The sequence below is a fragment of the Parasteatoda tepidariorum genome, chromosome 10 (assembly GCF_982258835.1).
Source record: "Parasteatoda tepidariorum strain Cologne lab strain chromosome 10, Ptep-v5.0, whole genome shotgun sequence".
In the NCBI taxonomy this organism is placed as follows: domain Eukaryota; kingdom Metazoa; phylum Arthropoda; class Arachnida; order Araneae; family Theridiidae; genus Parasteatoda; species Parasteatoda tepidariorum.
This window is the reverse complement of record NC_141764.1, coordinates 66,328,320-66,344,060: the sequence shown is the minus strand read 5'-3', so window position 1 is coordinate 66,344,060 and position 15,741 is coordinate 66,328,320. Positions and strand designations below refer to the sequence as shown.

General features: G+C 31.4%; 1 protein-coding gene across 1 annotated transcript; it reads right to left on the bottom strand.

Annotated features, from left to right (window-relative positions):
• Positions 1–14,869: 14,869 nt before the first annotated feature.
• Positions 14,870–15,175, bottom strand: LOC147803002 (THAP domain-containing protein 2-like). Its single transcript, XM_087152822.1, has one exon. The coding sequence runs from the start codon at positions 15,173–15,175 to the stop codon at positions 14,870–14,872; it is 306 nt and encodes a 101-aa protein (XP_087008948.1).
• Between the last annotated feature and the right edge of the window lie 566 nt (positions 15,176–15,741).

The window sequence follows — 15,741 nt, the reverse complement described above, 5'->3', positions numbered from 1 at the left end:
AAATCTGGAACTCTTCAAAAAATTCAATATTGCTTCATCATACCATTCGAAATATTTCAATGAGCTTAAATTCTACATCCTGTGATAATTTTAAAAAACAAATAATATTCAGAAGATTAACAGCACCTTGAAAAAAATTTCAAAAATCACGAACAAATAGAATGATAAATGAGTTTTTAAAACTATATGTCTCAAAAAGTGCAAATGCGTTTGCGCACTGAAGAGAAAGAAATGGAGGAAGCAAAATTCGTAACCTATAATAAATTCTAAGTAAAACCGCTCATGAATCAATCGATTATCGCAGCAATAATATCTTTCTCATATATAAATCAAACACAGAATTCGAACCCGAAATCAAGAACGGTATAAAAAATTTAATACTGTTTCGTCATATCATTAGAAAGTGTTCATTGAGTTTCAATTGAATATTATGTGAAAAATTACAAATAAATAAATAATATTTAGAATACTGACTACACTCCGAAAAAATTTCAAAAATCACAAACAAATGGAATGATAAATGGGTTTTTTAAAATAATTGTCTCAAAAAGTGCAAATGTATTTGCGTACAGAAGAAAAAGAAATGGAAAGTGCTAAATTCTTTTGAATTCCTTCCTTCAGATGTCAACTAAATTACGATTTATCAAACTTTTCCCAACCTCCTTGCAAGGCGCAAAACACCACCTTGGCGATCCACACTTCCGTTTGGCAGGATTCAATACCCCCACTTCATAATCTTAATTTATTTTTGATGAGAACCCGTTCTTTTCTGAAAATAAGACGCAAAACTTATCGCCTTTGTTAATGGAAAAGAAAAATTGGCTGCATTTACGCCATTTCCGCCTTGGCGATCATTTGGGCAACAACAAACAGTTATATTTTTATAAAACTGAATTACCATCTGAAAAAGTTCCATTCATATAAACCACACTAAAAAAAAAAGCTTACTGTTCTTTTGTGTTTTTATTTCTGCGAAAAAATAAAATGGCGATATATACGAAGCCTTATATGAAATAGTGAAAAATAAAATTATGGTAATTATTGAATGTCACGACACATAAGTCACGTGAGGGACAATTTGAGACACATTGAAGTCCATTAGCTGTTTCCATGCTTCGTTTTTAATGGGCTACTGTATCACGTATCCGACAGGAAAGTACAACGGAATGCTTAGGGATAGCGCGACACGATTGAGTCGCAAAGGTGGTACCTGAAACTGTCAACTTTGCTGAAGGGCGATGTAGGTTGAACTTTCACGAACAAATTGTTTCGACTGTGCACACTTTTTGTCACGAATGAGTGTCATAGGTGCCAGTTAACTGTTTCAAATCTGCTTTATTTAGGATATTAAATAAGTCAAACTTAAAATTTTAACTTTCTTATTCGACCAAAAAAATATTAAAATATGTTTAATCGTCTGCTTTTTTGTATATATCCGTCTGTCGAGTAACTTTATTCTTATTTTCGATTTAAGATTGCGTTTAACATTTCTGATTACCATTTCATGCAACATTTCTATTTAATATTACCTTTCTTTTTTCGATTTACTAGTCTGTTTACTTTATCCATTAATCCAAATCAATTATATCTGTTTAACAATTTTTGTATAGTACTTTCCATTATGATATTTCAACCGTAGCAGACCGGACTGTGTAGGGGTCGGGGAACTGGCCTTGCATCAGAAAGGTTCTGGGTTCGAATCCCGGACAAGTCGTGGATGTTCTTTCTTTCTCTGTTATATCTGTCCATACTGGGGGAACACCGTTGGGCCACGTAACATGGTGCCCCTGAAGGAATGGCAATCAAATAAGCCCTAATACGCCAGAATTAGCGAAATAATAACCCTGGTCGGAATTTTAAATAAAAAATAAAATATTTTAATCGTTTCACTTAATTCATTTCCAATTCCTCAATTTAAATGTTCTCAAGTATTCACATTCATTCAAGTCTTTTTTGATAAAAATAATTAAAATAATTAATTATGGATGAATTAAATTTTTATAAATATTTTGAAATCTATTAGCTGTTTCCATGCTTCGCTTTTAATGAGCTATCACGTATACAACAGGAAAATGCAATGCTTTGGACAATATGACGCATTCCAGTAGCAAAAGTGGTACCTTAAAACTGTCGACTTTGTGGAAGACTGTTGAGCTTTCAGGAAATAATTGTTTTGACAACCCAACCTTTTAGTAACGAATTGGGTCATAGATAGTGTTGTAAGAGCTTGAAGAGAAAAAAAACGATTTTAAACAGAGAACAAATTTCATATTTTGCGAAGAAATTTCTTAAACATGGGAATTTTGAGTACGTTTTTTGTGGTAATATTGCCCTTTTAACGCTCTTCTTTTTATTCTTTAATAAAAAATTTAATTACAATTAGACCAATTGACTTTTCATATTCAATTCTAAAGATTTTATATTATATAAAAAATTTTACGCATTGATTCAGGATTAAAACGAACAATTTTACTTAAAATGTAATGTTGTTTTTTTCCCGAAACATCATCAGAGATGCCAACTGCTCCGGACACGCCGAAATAATTTTAAAAAACGGTAAATAACTACAATCCAAAATTTGCAAATATTTTACTAATATTGCTCAATTTTAAAAGGTTTAACATGACTTAACTGTAACAAAGCGGCGAATTATGTAAGCCTTCGGATTGTTTAGAAATAGTGGTGGATTAAAACCTAATAAATTGAATTTATTAAACAAAGAATCACAATTAATAAACTACCACTGGAAAATATTTATTAGCTATCCGGAGCAAGTTTGCATCACATGCAGGGTGTCCCAAAACTCGTGGTACATACTTTAGAGTGTGATGGAAGACAACTAGATAAGCCTAAATCACCATAAAATCCATGGTCGGAACCTCAAGTCGTAAAGCGCTAGAGCACGAAACTTACTGTGTCACGAAAGACAGACAGAGATGAAATGAAAACAAAAACGATAATATAAAATTAAAAAAAAAAATTAAAAAAAAACAGTTCATTCAACAATATGAAATTAAACAAAACTAAGTCCCCTATCACAAGATCTACTCAAAAATTGCTGCCACCTACATTAACGCGGGCTTTACACCGTCGAAGGAGTGACTGCCGTGCATAAACTTCAGGCATCTCTATTATGGTATCAGCAGCTACGGATATCCGGGCAACAAGGTTTTTATCAGAATCTATGGGACCATCTTATAACCGTCATTGAACAGCAGACCGAACTCTTTTGGGTTTACGACTGCTAATGTTCAATTCCGTAGCCTTGTAATTCTGAACTCAATCAAGAAGACAAGGGAACTCCTGGATCAAGTATTGGGAGAAATTTGCCTTCTTGGAGAACTTTTTGGCGAAACAAACCCATTGGTGAAGCAAACCACGAAAACCTTACACTGTTAGCCTGACAGCAAGGGGACTGTAACTCATGATCCGTCTACCACTGAGGATGTTTTACGTCAGCACTATGGTCAGTGGGAGCTTGATGCGGAATTCGTATCTATCGTACATCGCTGGGATTCGAACCCGGTTCATCTCATTGGAAGATGAACGCTTCATCCCCAGAGCCACCACAGCTTTTATGGGACCATCGTTGTAGATGAGGCTCTTCATATGACCCCAGAAGAAAAAGTCCAAACATAAAATTAAATGTCCAAACCCAGAAAAAATTCCGCGCCCTCTAGCGCATTACGACTTGCGTGAATTCAACGTGTCTCGTTGAATGAGAAATTTTGCTTGTCTAGTTGCATATTACCTCTTAACGTTTTAATGTATGTACCATTCAAGACTCATTCCATTCCATCAGGAATGAAATGAGACACCACGAAACATTATCTAAAGTGTGAAATTCGCTCAGTTTTGAAGAAAACTGCATCAACCAAAACTATGGCCTGCTGAGAGTACAGGAGTTAATTTAAGAGAACAAGCACGAATCCTTTTCTGAAACCATTATTGTGATTATTTCTTAAGTTTAAAGGAAGAGAAAATGCCTATCACCAAGCAGTTTTAATTCTGATAGCAAAATTACAATTCCCATTCCGAGAAAACTGACCTCTTCAGAAAACACATCTGAGTGAAAACAAGAGGACTGATTTCTGGACTTCTGATTATAATATTTAATTACAACTTGAAGTAATACTTTTTATTTGCTAGTAGTTATCGAAACAAATTAGTTACGCTTGAAATCGAAACATATTTACGAACCAGAAACTAAATTCTACTCATAATGAACGCACATAACGGGACAGTGGTATTTAATGATATATATAAATTTTATGCAGGATAAATGTTGATATTTATAGATTATGATTTCACGCAGAAATTGAAAACACATCTTCCTACTATGAAAATATCACTGCCTGATCTGATCAAAGTTAACATATTTCTATAAATAAATGACTCTGTAGACGATTGTTGATTCTAGTATTTTTAACATGTTTTGAAATAAATGCTGACTAATAAGATAATAAAATAATGAATTCTTTATTATTTTAATCACTTAATATTAAAATCTTCATGAAAGTAATTTATATCATTGTCTTACATAGGAAAATAAATTTAACTATATTTTCTGAAAATTCAATTGTTGACCATCCAGTTAAAGTTGTAAGAATAAATAAAACTAGAAGGCTCTGCCCCCTGCTCGATAACGCTCGCCAACCCCCGAGAATTGCTACGCAATCCTATGTGGTTCACGCCATGAACCATGGCTCGCTGCGCTCGCTTGCCAATGCAACAATGTTCTAGCACAAAGACATAGTATATTATCATCAAAGACATAATATTTTATCATCAAAGACACAGTATTGTACTTATGTAGAAGAATTCTATCAATGTTCTTACTAGCTTTTAAAAAAGTATATTAGCTATTTACATTGTACATGGTGAAAAAATCAAAACATTAGCTAAATGAGAAACGTATTAGCAAAATAAATTATCAAATATTGCAGTTACTCACCTAAATTCAACTAATTGTGTATAATAAATTAGTTAATGCTAGAAATTCTGAAAATTTTAGAAAAAAATTTTATTATTTAAAAATATAAACATTAAACCCTAACTTTTCCTTGTGAGATAATAACCCTCAAAAGTCTTTCATTTTCAAGAACACAAAAATTTGTTTTATCGCCAAATGAAATATTTTTTGGTGATCAGCATTATTGAAATCAATTTCTATATTAATTAACATTTGTGATAAAGTACATAACATTTCAGAACAAAATAAGGATGATTTAATTACAATAAATTAAAATGCATGGCTGTTAGCATTACCCGAGAAATACCACGTGGAGGTCGCCATGCTGCATTTCTAATCGGGGAGTTTTGATTTTGGCAGTTCCCCTTGCCTACTGCCAATAGAAGTTTCAATTAAATTTTTTCCAAAAAAAATTTTTTCTGCAAAGCTCTAAGAAATTAACACTAAGCATTTAGAATTTCTTTGAAAACACAATTATAGATTTGGCATCTTGGAGCAATTACTGAAAGGCTGTCAAATGACCTAACTCTTGACAGGCCAACAAAAAGTTGTCCATGACTAAAAACTTGTTTAGTCAATACTAAACTGATTTTTTCAAAAGTCTGATCTTGTGACTTATTTATAGACATGGAGAAGGCCATCCTAATTAATTCCTAATTGAGTATAAAATAAATATTATCATTTTTTAGGGCATGAATCTGAATTGAACAACCTGATAATGCTCACTCTGGTTATTGTTTCCGTTTTTAAAAGCGCTATATGTTGAGCCACCTCATGTGACATTTGGCATGTGACATTTTTAGCAGCAATCATTGGTCGATTTTCTAACGTTGCCATTCGGGGAGTTGTAATGAGGCTTTTTTTTGGTGCCGTGTAAGAGAAATATATATATAAATAATAACATGACAAGATCAAATTGTCAAGCTTTAATATTGTTGGAAAGAAATGCATTGTGATTATTTCATCTCTTCGGCTTCGGTGTCTCTTATCCTTATAATAATATAAAGCCACACATCAATTCAAGCATTTTTCCAGATTTTACTAGAAAAAATATAATCGATACATGATTGAATATAATCTATATAATTTAAAATGAGAACATAATGACAGTTTCTTTGACAGGGATCAAAGTTTTGATTTCCTTATTAATACATCCAAGCACCCTCACAAATTTCGGTCCTGCAATAATATTTTGTATCTTGTGCAGCTTAAAAATACATGATGAGGAAAAATTAAAATGTGTATTTAATTTAGAATATTAATTATAGTCATAATTACTTAATTAGCCTATATATTCATGGAACATATAAATTGTATCTAAAATATCATAGTTCAATTATTTGATTGAAAAAAATTCTCAAGATTCTCTGATTTTACTTTTTTCTCTTCTCTCGTTTTCTTTCTTTTCTACCTTTTTCGCTTTCTTTTTCTCATTCAACTTTTTCTTCTTCTTCTTCCTCCTCTCTTTGTCTTTCTTTTTTTTACTTCCTTTTTTTTTCCTTTCTTTTTCTTCATTCTTTTTCTGTTCCTTCTATTCCTTCACCTTTTTTTTTTTAATCTTTCTCTTTTTCTTTTCTTCTTCTTCAACTTCCTCTTCTTCTTATTCTTTTTTCTGTTCTATTGCTTCACTCTGTCTTCTTCTCCATATTATTATGGCGCAACGTTTGCAATTCAGATTCATAATAGTTATTAAAATATGTATTATCTTTATTTTCATTATTTCAATCATGAGTAACTTAGTTTCGATTAAGAGTAAGAAATGTACTACTTAATAAATTTCTATTCGACAAAACTTCAGATGAAATTCATAAAAAAAAGGTATGAATAGTATAATAAAAAAAATTTCCTCTGCAAAACATTTGAAATTTCTAACAAGCATTATTTATTAAAAATGTGAAGGATTTGAAAAAGAATTATTACTCTTTCTTTTTTACGCAGCATAAGTATAATTTCCCGATAAACCAAAATAAATAAATAAACTAAAAACCACTGTTCGATAAATTTCTATTTGTAAAAATAAAATTCAAAAGAAGAAAAAAAAGATGAAAGGGAAAATCATGAGAAGTAAGATGCTATTAGTTCTAAGATAGTGATTTCTAAAGAATCTGGCAACTGCATTTTAATAAGGTAATACGTTGAGCCTATTTCTAAAATATGTTCTGCTAAAAAAAGGAGATACATAAAATAAATAACTAAATAAAACTGCCATACTTTTCTGTTCCACATTACAAAAACTAAAGGGAACAAAATCCCTCAATCGGACACTTGCTGCGAGAGAGGGATTTTCTGCCTAGCCATTTGTTTACTTCCGGCCTTCAAAAAAAGGGAATTTATAGAGTGAAGGAAAATTCCCTATAATCCCTTTTTCGGGGCTTCATTTTTAGTGAGCTAGGGTATTACTGTTTCTAAAAATTTAGAGACTCCATTGGAATTCCATTTGTAATGACTGGCGACGTTACATATGTCAAATATCATCTTCCTTGTCAGGATTTGGCGCGTACTGGGATTTCGATGAAAAGAGGGGGGAGGGAATTACCCCTCTCTTTATTATATCGTCATAATTTTTGGTTGGTGAGAACGGGAACGTTCCATAATTTCCGAACTTCTAATACATCCATCTCACGTGTATAAAATGCTTGCTACAAGAAGAATGTTTTTCAAAACTTAATAACCGACGCTAAACAACCGACCAAATTTTTGGATTTACGACAGCTAATGTTCAACTCCGTAGCCTTGTGACGTTGAACCCAATCCAGAAGACAAAGGAACTCCTGGATCAAGTTTTGAGAGAAATTTGTCGTCGTGGAGGACTTTTTGATGGAACTAACTCGCATTTGCTTAACATGGAAAGGAAAACTATAAAAATCTCCCACTGTTAGCCTGATGGCAAGGGGACTCTAACCAAGGGGACTAAAAATATCCTCAGTGGTAGACGGATTATGAGTTAAAGTCCTCTTGCCATCTAGCCAACCATGGAAGGTTTTCCTAGTTTTCCTCTCCATGTAACGCAAATGCGGGTTAGCTCCATCAAAAATGTCCTCCACGAAGTCCACAATGTCCTCCGCTCCTAGTTTGCCCAACTGCTTGATCCTGGAGCTCCCTTGTCTTCAAGGTTGGGTTTAAAATTACACTTATGCCTGTTACAAAATTATAAAATAAGAATAATTGTATTACATCTAAATTTTTTAAAAAAAATATATTAAATAATAATTTACATCTTATTTTGAAGGAAATATTTTTCAAATTTACTTGAAATAACATTACACTTCATTGAGTGCAAATTCTGATGCAAAACTACAAAGATATTCTTCTCCTCTCAAACTTTTAAATATTTTAGCAGTGGAATATTTTAAATTCGAATAAAGATAATTCGAGAAATTCGAGAATCAAATATTTTATTCTTTTTTCATCGATCAATGTAACGGCTAACTTTTTACTTCAATACTAATGTAGACTCGTTAATTCACTGCCGCGCCTAATCAGAAACAAAATTCTATTTATAACTCTTTATTATTAACTTCTTATCACAAATATGTTTCAGTTACATGGTTATAATAATTCTCACAGTCTTGTTGGCGATTCGCGATTGCCAAGGTATTTACAAACCTAATATTGATTATGCGGGATTGGCTTTATTTGGGCTATGTTATGTTTCGATAATTCGCTAATTTGAGATCTCCTCTCCACGCTTCTGTGTCCATTAGGAATAAATTCATTCACTTTCAATTTCAAATTTCTGGCGACTGGGAGTGCCCTTGCGGGCCTCTCAGTCTCAACCGTTTAATACCTCTCATGCTATCAAAAACTCTCGATGTGGGAGAGTGTTTAGTATTGATCCCTTTGGGAATTTTCGTTTCTGTATTATTTGTGTATTTTAAATACGGCCATTTTAAAATTACTGGTTCTTTCTTTAATAAATCAATTTTTTACTAAAACGATTTTATTCATTTTCCTGGTGACAAATATTTCAACAACCACTATATAGCGATCACCGCCTCCAAAGCATCTTTTAATTCTGCCACTATTTTCTCATTAAGAAATTGTTTTGCATATCATAGTTCAAAAAATTTGTTATTTACAAATATGCACACACGGAATATGTTAAATTATTTAATAATATAAATTCAGGTAAAGATTTATTTAAAAGAGAAAGACAAAGCAAAATGTTTCTCTTCTGAAAAGACAGAACCTCGTGCCTCTACTCCTTCACGCCCCCCTCAAATCCTGCTAGCTGCCTCACCGTGGCGGGGGGTGCCACTGGGCAGAATGGGCGAAGTACGTCGGGAGCTTAGCTCCTGGTAGGGCCACCCGTAACCTCCGAGAAAGGAAGAAGGCCATGACAGCTGCGAGTGACTCATACCTAGCCGTCCGACGGGAAGCATAGCTAGAAGACGGTGATAGCGGAGGAATGTAAAAGGGAAAAATAAGGATCGCTTCGTTAAGCCATAATTCTGACAATTATATTAAATTAAACATCACTTATTTAAAAAAAAACTAAATTCAGTTTTTAAAAACATTCGGAAATCGAATTTTTTTTAGAAATTCTTTTCAAAGATTATGAATTGACCTGTATAATATCATACATTGGGAAAAAAGAAAGAAACACTGCGGATTTTTAACAGATAATTAAATATGCAATAAAATATTTTTCAATAAGATTGAAAGAATTTATTACTTGAATTAAATTAAAAACATGATTATTTTAAAATGCTTTATCATTGGAAACTAAATTTTAAAAATAATTACAAATTGCTGTAATATAAAGTTAAATATCGATTTGAAAAAAAGAATGTATCATATACATATGTTAATTATTGTATTAATTAAAATAAAAAGTCAAGGAATACTATCAACCTAAAAGGAAATAATCCAATAGATTTTTATAAAATTTGAATTTATATTATTTCAAACTATCTAAAATGTATGAGATTTTAGGGATTTCTATTATGTGAATAAAATAAGAAGAAAAAAAAACTGTAGATTTAAATTGACTGCAATACTTAATAATTCATAAATGTTTTTTAATGTTTATTCTATTTTTGAGTTTAGAATTTGTTTTAGCAAGAGATATTGAATTAATTTTAGACTGTAAGATATTATTTAATTTGAAAAATAAAGCACTATATAATACTTCATATAGAAATAACTTGTTTACATACTCAAGCAAGCAAAAAACTTAATAAAACATATATCTTGCATTGGAAAATGTCCAAATTTTAAAAAACTTTCTAAAACATAGAAGAAACCAATATAATTTTTAGAAAGCCAGAAAATCAAGAGAAATTTGCAAAATCCAGTACAGTTCACATCTATGACGCTACTATTACTGTACAGGAAGAAAGCTACTAAAGATTAATATTCAGAGTTAAAATTCAAATAAATTAGATTCACATAGAAAGAAATTTGATTTCTAAGTTAGTGTTATTTATATTAATTTTGTGTTCAATTTTATTTCAAAATTTTTATTTGCTCTAATGCGTTATCACAATCATATTAAAATTTTGCGTTAAATATGGTTTAATAAATCATTAATATCAGGTAACTTTATTACTCGGTGACAGTTTATGAAGGGAAATTTATTAAAACAAAATAAACAGAAATGTTTCATGGTGTAACAAATTTATTAATGTATTCATTTCAATACTAAATATTACATACATTATATGATTATATTTAATCCTTTACTTTTAAGTTTAGAAAACTATAATTTTATTTTACCGGCAAGACAGGTTAATTTCATGAAACACAGCAATGGTGTAGCCATGTTTCCTAACTCAACATTACTGAAATAGTATTTGGAAATAATGTGAGGCTTTATTAATTTACAATACAATATAAAAATTGAGGTACTTTTTCCACATCATAACCTCACAGACAAGAAACTTTAATGTATTTTACAAACATATATTTTGATAAATTATTTATTGTTTCTCTCATTTGCTCCAAATTAATAAATCATTTAATTTCATTCATTAAAATACACTTAATAAATCATTAGTATCAGAAAACTTTTTTACTTGGTGACAGTTCATTAACGGAAATTTATTAAAATAAAATAAACAGAAATGTTTCATGGTATAACAAATTTATTAATGTATTCATTTCAATACTAAATATTACATACATTATATGATTATATTTAATCCTTTACTTTTAAGTTCAGAAAACTAAAATTTTATTTCACCAGCAACACAGGTTAATTTCATGAAACATGGCAATGGTGTAGCCATGTTTCCTAACTCAACATAATTGAAATTGTATTTGGAAATAGGGCGAGGCGATAGCAATTTTTGTATTGTATTGTAATTAATTTACAATACAATATAAAAATTGAGGTACCTTTTCAACATCATAACCTTACAGACCAGAAACTTTAATAGATTTTACAAGCATATATCGTGATAAACAGAATGAATGAAATTATTTATTGTTTTTTCCAAACTTATTTATGCCTGTTATAAAACATGCAGTTTTTAAAATGGTTAGTATCAATTTTTATCTCTTCATAGTCCTCTTTTATTTCAGACATATTTGAATTATAGAAGCATTAACATTCTTATCTTTACTTACTGAAACAGTTCTTTTGCTCATTCTATAGAATTTTATAAATAGAAAGTGCATTATGGAAAACTATAGATTTCAATTTTCTTATTAACATAAAATCCATTACTATAATTTTACAATAATGAAAGCAAAGTTTGTTTATTACTTCACAATCAAACACATATTGTTGATTTTAATGTACTAGCAAGAAGAATAGTTGATTCATCAAATGTACAGCCAAGAGAATTTGTTCTATAGATTTTTGATGTCGAAGAGAAGAATGAAAATAGATTTATCAAGGTCAGGCTTTGAGTTTAAGAAAAATTATAATGTAAAAAACAATATTACTATTTTAAAATAATAGCACCCGAGCTTTCATTAATGATAGATTTCATCAAGCCTTAAATATATTACCAACAAGAATTATACTGCCCGTCAACGTTAATCAATAAAAAAGTAACATTTTTTAAATAATGCTATAAATACTCTTTCAATAAATTTTATAATGATATAAACATAGTAAGGGTAAATTTGTGATAATTAATTATAAAATTGAACTAACTCATACTCTGGGAAGGAAATTTCTGCCATTCCACAAAATATATAGTTAAAAATAAATATAAAATTTCAGCATTTATATCTGATAAGAAATAGAATTCGAAATGGTACAATTTGAAATGGTACTATACTAATAAAAGTCAGACTACAAAGAAATTATTGACAAAAATCAACACAATTATAAAAAGTAGATAACATAAAGTACAGCGATAGTATAACTTACCAAATTTAAAGGTAATATATAAAAAGCACAACAAAAAAATTAACGAGGTTTGAATTTTTTCAATTTTCGTTCTTGTAAATTTACAAGATTTTTGTCAGATAGCACTTTAGTATAATTTTTTAAGCAAATGTTACTAAAGGTGGTGATAATTTTACAAACAGAATTAAACAATTCAGTTCCACAAATGTCACATTTCTCTTGTAGTGAAAACAAATCACTGTTCTCAAGATAAAATTTAATTAAGTTTACAAGAACTTTATGTTGTGGCATGTTACACTTTTGAAAGTTTTCTTCAAATTCAGAAGTTAAAAGCTTTTTAAAAATACTATATGCATGAATGATTATGTTTAAAATTAGTCTTGAGGGTTTCTTTAATCCTCCTCTATTTACGATGTTTATAAAAGAGTCGGGTTTGTTTTCTGAAATAGGTGCCAAGTGAATCTCACTAGGTTCAATCAGAATATTATGATTAACTACATAATGTTTTAAACACATACTGCATGTTAGATTTAATTTGAAGACACAATAACCAGAAATATATGTAAGAATCTCTACTTCATCACAACTAACATCGACGTTGAAGTCGCACAAGACATCACTGAAATCACAAATGTCCACTTCTTCAACGTCACCTGAAGTATCATCACCACATAAACTGCGAAAGAAAATGTTCCCCAAACTGCTTGAATTCAGAGTGAGGATACTTTTGATTCGAAGTTTTCTCTCACTTTCAATTACATCAATTACCGAAACATGGTAATTGCTACCAGACATTTGCCGGTAAATGCCAAATCTAGACTCTAAACAGTCTGTCTGAAACTTGCCTGTGAGGACATAAGAGTTTCCTTGGTTCAAGAGATGTTCAATTAAGGATATCATGCATCGAGTTGTTTGGGTGAGGGCATAAAAGGTTTCTTCTGACAAACATCCACAGCGAGGCTTCAGTTTCAACTTTTTCCATGCATCTAACCACGCAAGAAAATTTCCAAGAAATTGAAACCTTTCATCACTTAAAGAGCGAAATGGAAAAGAAGCAGCATTTCGTTTAAGGAAACCTTTCTTAGTGTTCTTTATGTTCATAATATCCCACCACTTTTTTACTGTTTTCAAAAATTGAACAGTAGGTTGCCAGTTTGAAAAACAGTTTTGTTCCCCATATATCTGAATTGCAGCTTGAGTACTTTCATCAAAAATATTCAATGCCAGGTTGACATTTTGTCTCTCAATATTAGTTGGATAAGTTGTCTTAAAAGACAACTTGTGGGCATACTTAACAATCGAGTTTCGTTCAATGTTAAAAACTTTTCGTAAAAACGAAAATTTCACATTCACGATTTTGGTAAAATCTTCAAAATCTGGGCACACAAATGTCTTTTCTGAATCTATCTGATTTAGTAAATTATTTCGTATGGATTTTACGATGTGCACAGAATCAAATAAGAGAAATAGGGGACGAGAATTATCCACAGGATTTTTAATACAAACTGAATCCTCAGCTTGAAGTTTTAAATGTTGAAACATATTTCGATTAATTCTATTATTATCTGATATGACAGTAAGCACATTGAATGATGAACCATGCAACACCGAGAGAGCAGTTTTGGTAAAATTGGTCAAATCTGAAGCACTCATGTTTTTCACCGGAACTAGTCCAATTATATCTTTATATGTACTGAATATTGAAGAAACCATGAAAGCTTGAACTGATGTTGCCTCAGTATTAACAGCATTTTCAGCAAAACCATACAAAGCTTTGCCCTTGTAAGAAATTGCAGGTTTTACATGTACTTCATCAATTAATAAGCTTACAGTTTTCTCATGAGCTAAAAGGCTTTGGCATTTTTTTGTTAAGTAACTAACATTATTAACATTGTTTGTAGATGGTGATAAGCTGAGGAAGGAAGTTAATCGTTTTAGATGTCTAATAGATGGCAAATAAATTATCTGGCTTTGACGAAGCTCTTCGTAGCAGGCAGCCGATTTAATGTACAAAGAATAGGCTAGCGTTGTCAAGTGAGGACTATACCTTCGACTATTTGGTGATTTTTTGTGAAGCTTTAACTGCTCCGAAACGAACACCTCAAAAGAAAATTCCTCACATGCTTCTGCTTGCACAAACTGATCCCATACTTCAACAGCGGCAGAATACATATCCTTGGAGGATTCGACATTATTTTCCACAGAAAAATTATAAATAAAACTGCATACATTTTCTAGTTCACTCCATAAACTTACTTTAGTCGAGCTGTTTAAAATATGGTGCAGGTGCTTTTTAAGATCCAAATGATCTTGCATTATGTATATATTTATATTCATATTATCATCAACTATAATACTTTTTAGCACAACTGGAGAAGGATCATAACTCATATAAAGAACAAAAAATTTTGACTCAGCTTGGTAAACAAGCAGATTTTCTCTACGCAAGAAGTTTTCCATCTTTGCAGAAAATTCATTCACAAATTCCTTAAAATTAGAAATCTGATCATCTTTCACAAATGATGAAATCATCTCCCTGTCCATTTTGAGTCTTTTTTCATCTCTACTGGATCTCTGAGTAGTTTTTATTTCACTCAAATAAGGGGGACATCCATCAAATATGCATCTTCAGTTAAAATAGGGCGTTCTCGTTTTATTTTATGAGTGATTCCTTTGGAGTCTGTAAAATCTTCTTCCCTGATGATCATATGATTTTGGAAATGCTTTTCGCACACCACTGAATGTTTAGATGGTGTAAAGTTTTGCCGAGGGATTTTACGTAGCCACAATTTCTTCCTTTCCTCATTTCTAGGAAATTTAAAAACACTGACATACTCGACACTAGCAGCTTTTGATGTATAATTAGACTTGCAAGCAGGCACACAACAACGGTCCGGCATTGCTAACACTAAAATCTTTTAACGATGTTTAAAAACAGTAATAATTGTGAAATTTCAACAATATAAAAATGTAAACAAAACAATAAGAAAGTTTTACAAAAGAAACTCAAAAATTATAACAAGAAATTAGATAATTCGCTCGAAAATGATCGTATTTATCGCACTGTATACATAAGTAAACAACGCGCATTGCAAAGTTGCTGCGGTCGAGATTTCACTTGATGGAAGGCGGACGACTAGCTATGAGTCATCAAAGATTCGGCGGTAGCCGTCATGGCCTTCTATCTTCTCGGAGGTTACGGGCCACCCTAGGCGTGAGGGCCATTCCATTATGCCCAGCTAATGCTAGCAGGTGAAACTATGGAGCTAAATCAGTCTTCTACCTTTGGTGCTCCAGGTCACTTTCGGCCAACAGAAGCTGTAACACTTTTCCCTGTACCATGAGTCTAGTTCAATCCAGTCGACGAGGTTTTTTCAAAACCTCATCTGTTTTTAGACTTCCTGGACATTTTTGGACTTATGGAATTGGTCTAATTGGGATGGACCTCTTGGGGATTAGAAACAAC

Bases quoted from the DNA above. Each gene is read 5' to 3' on its own strand.
- LOC147803002 (XM_087152822.1), bottom strand. From the start codon at position 15,175: ATGCCGGACCGTTGTTGTGTGCCTGCTTGCAAGTCTAATTATACATCA.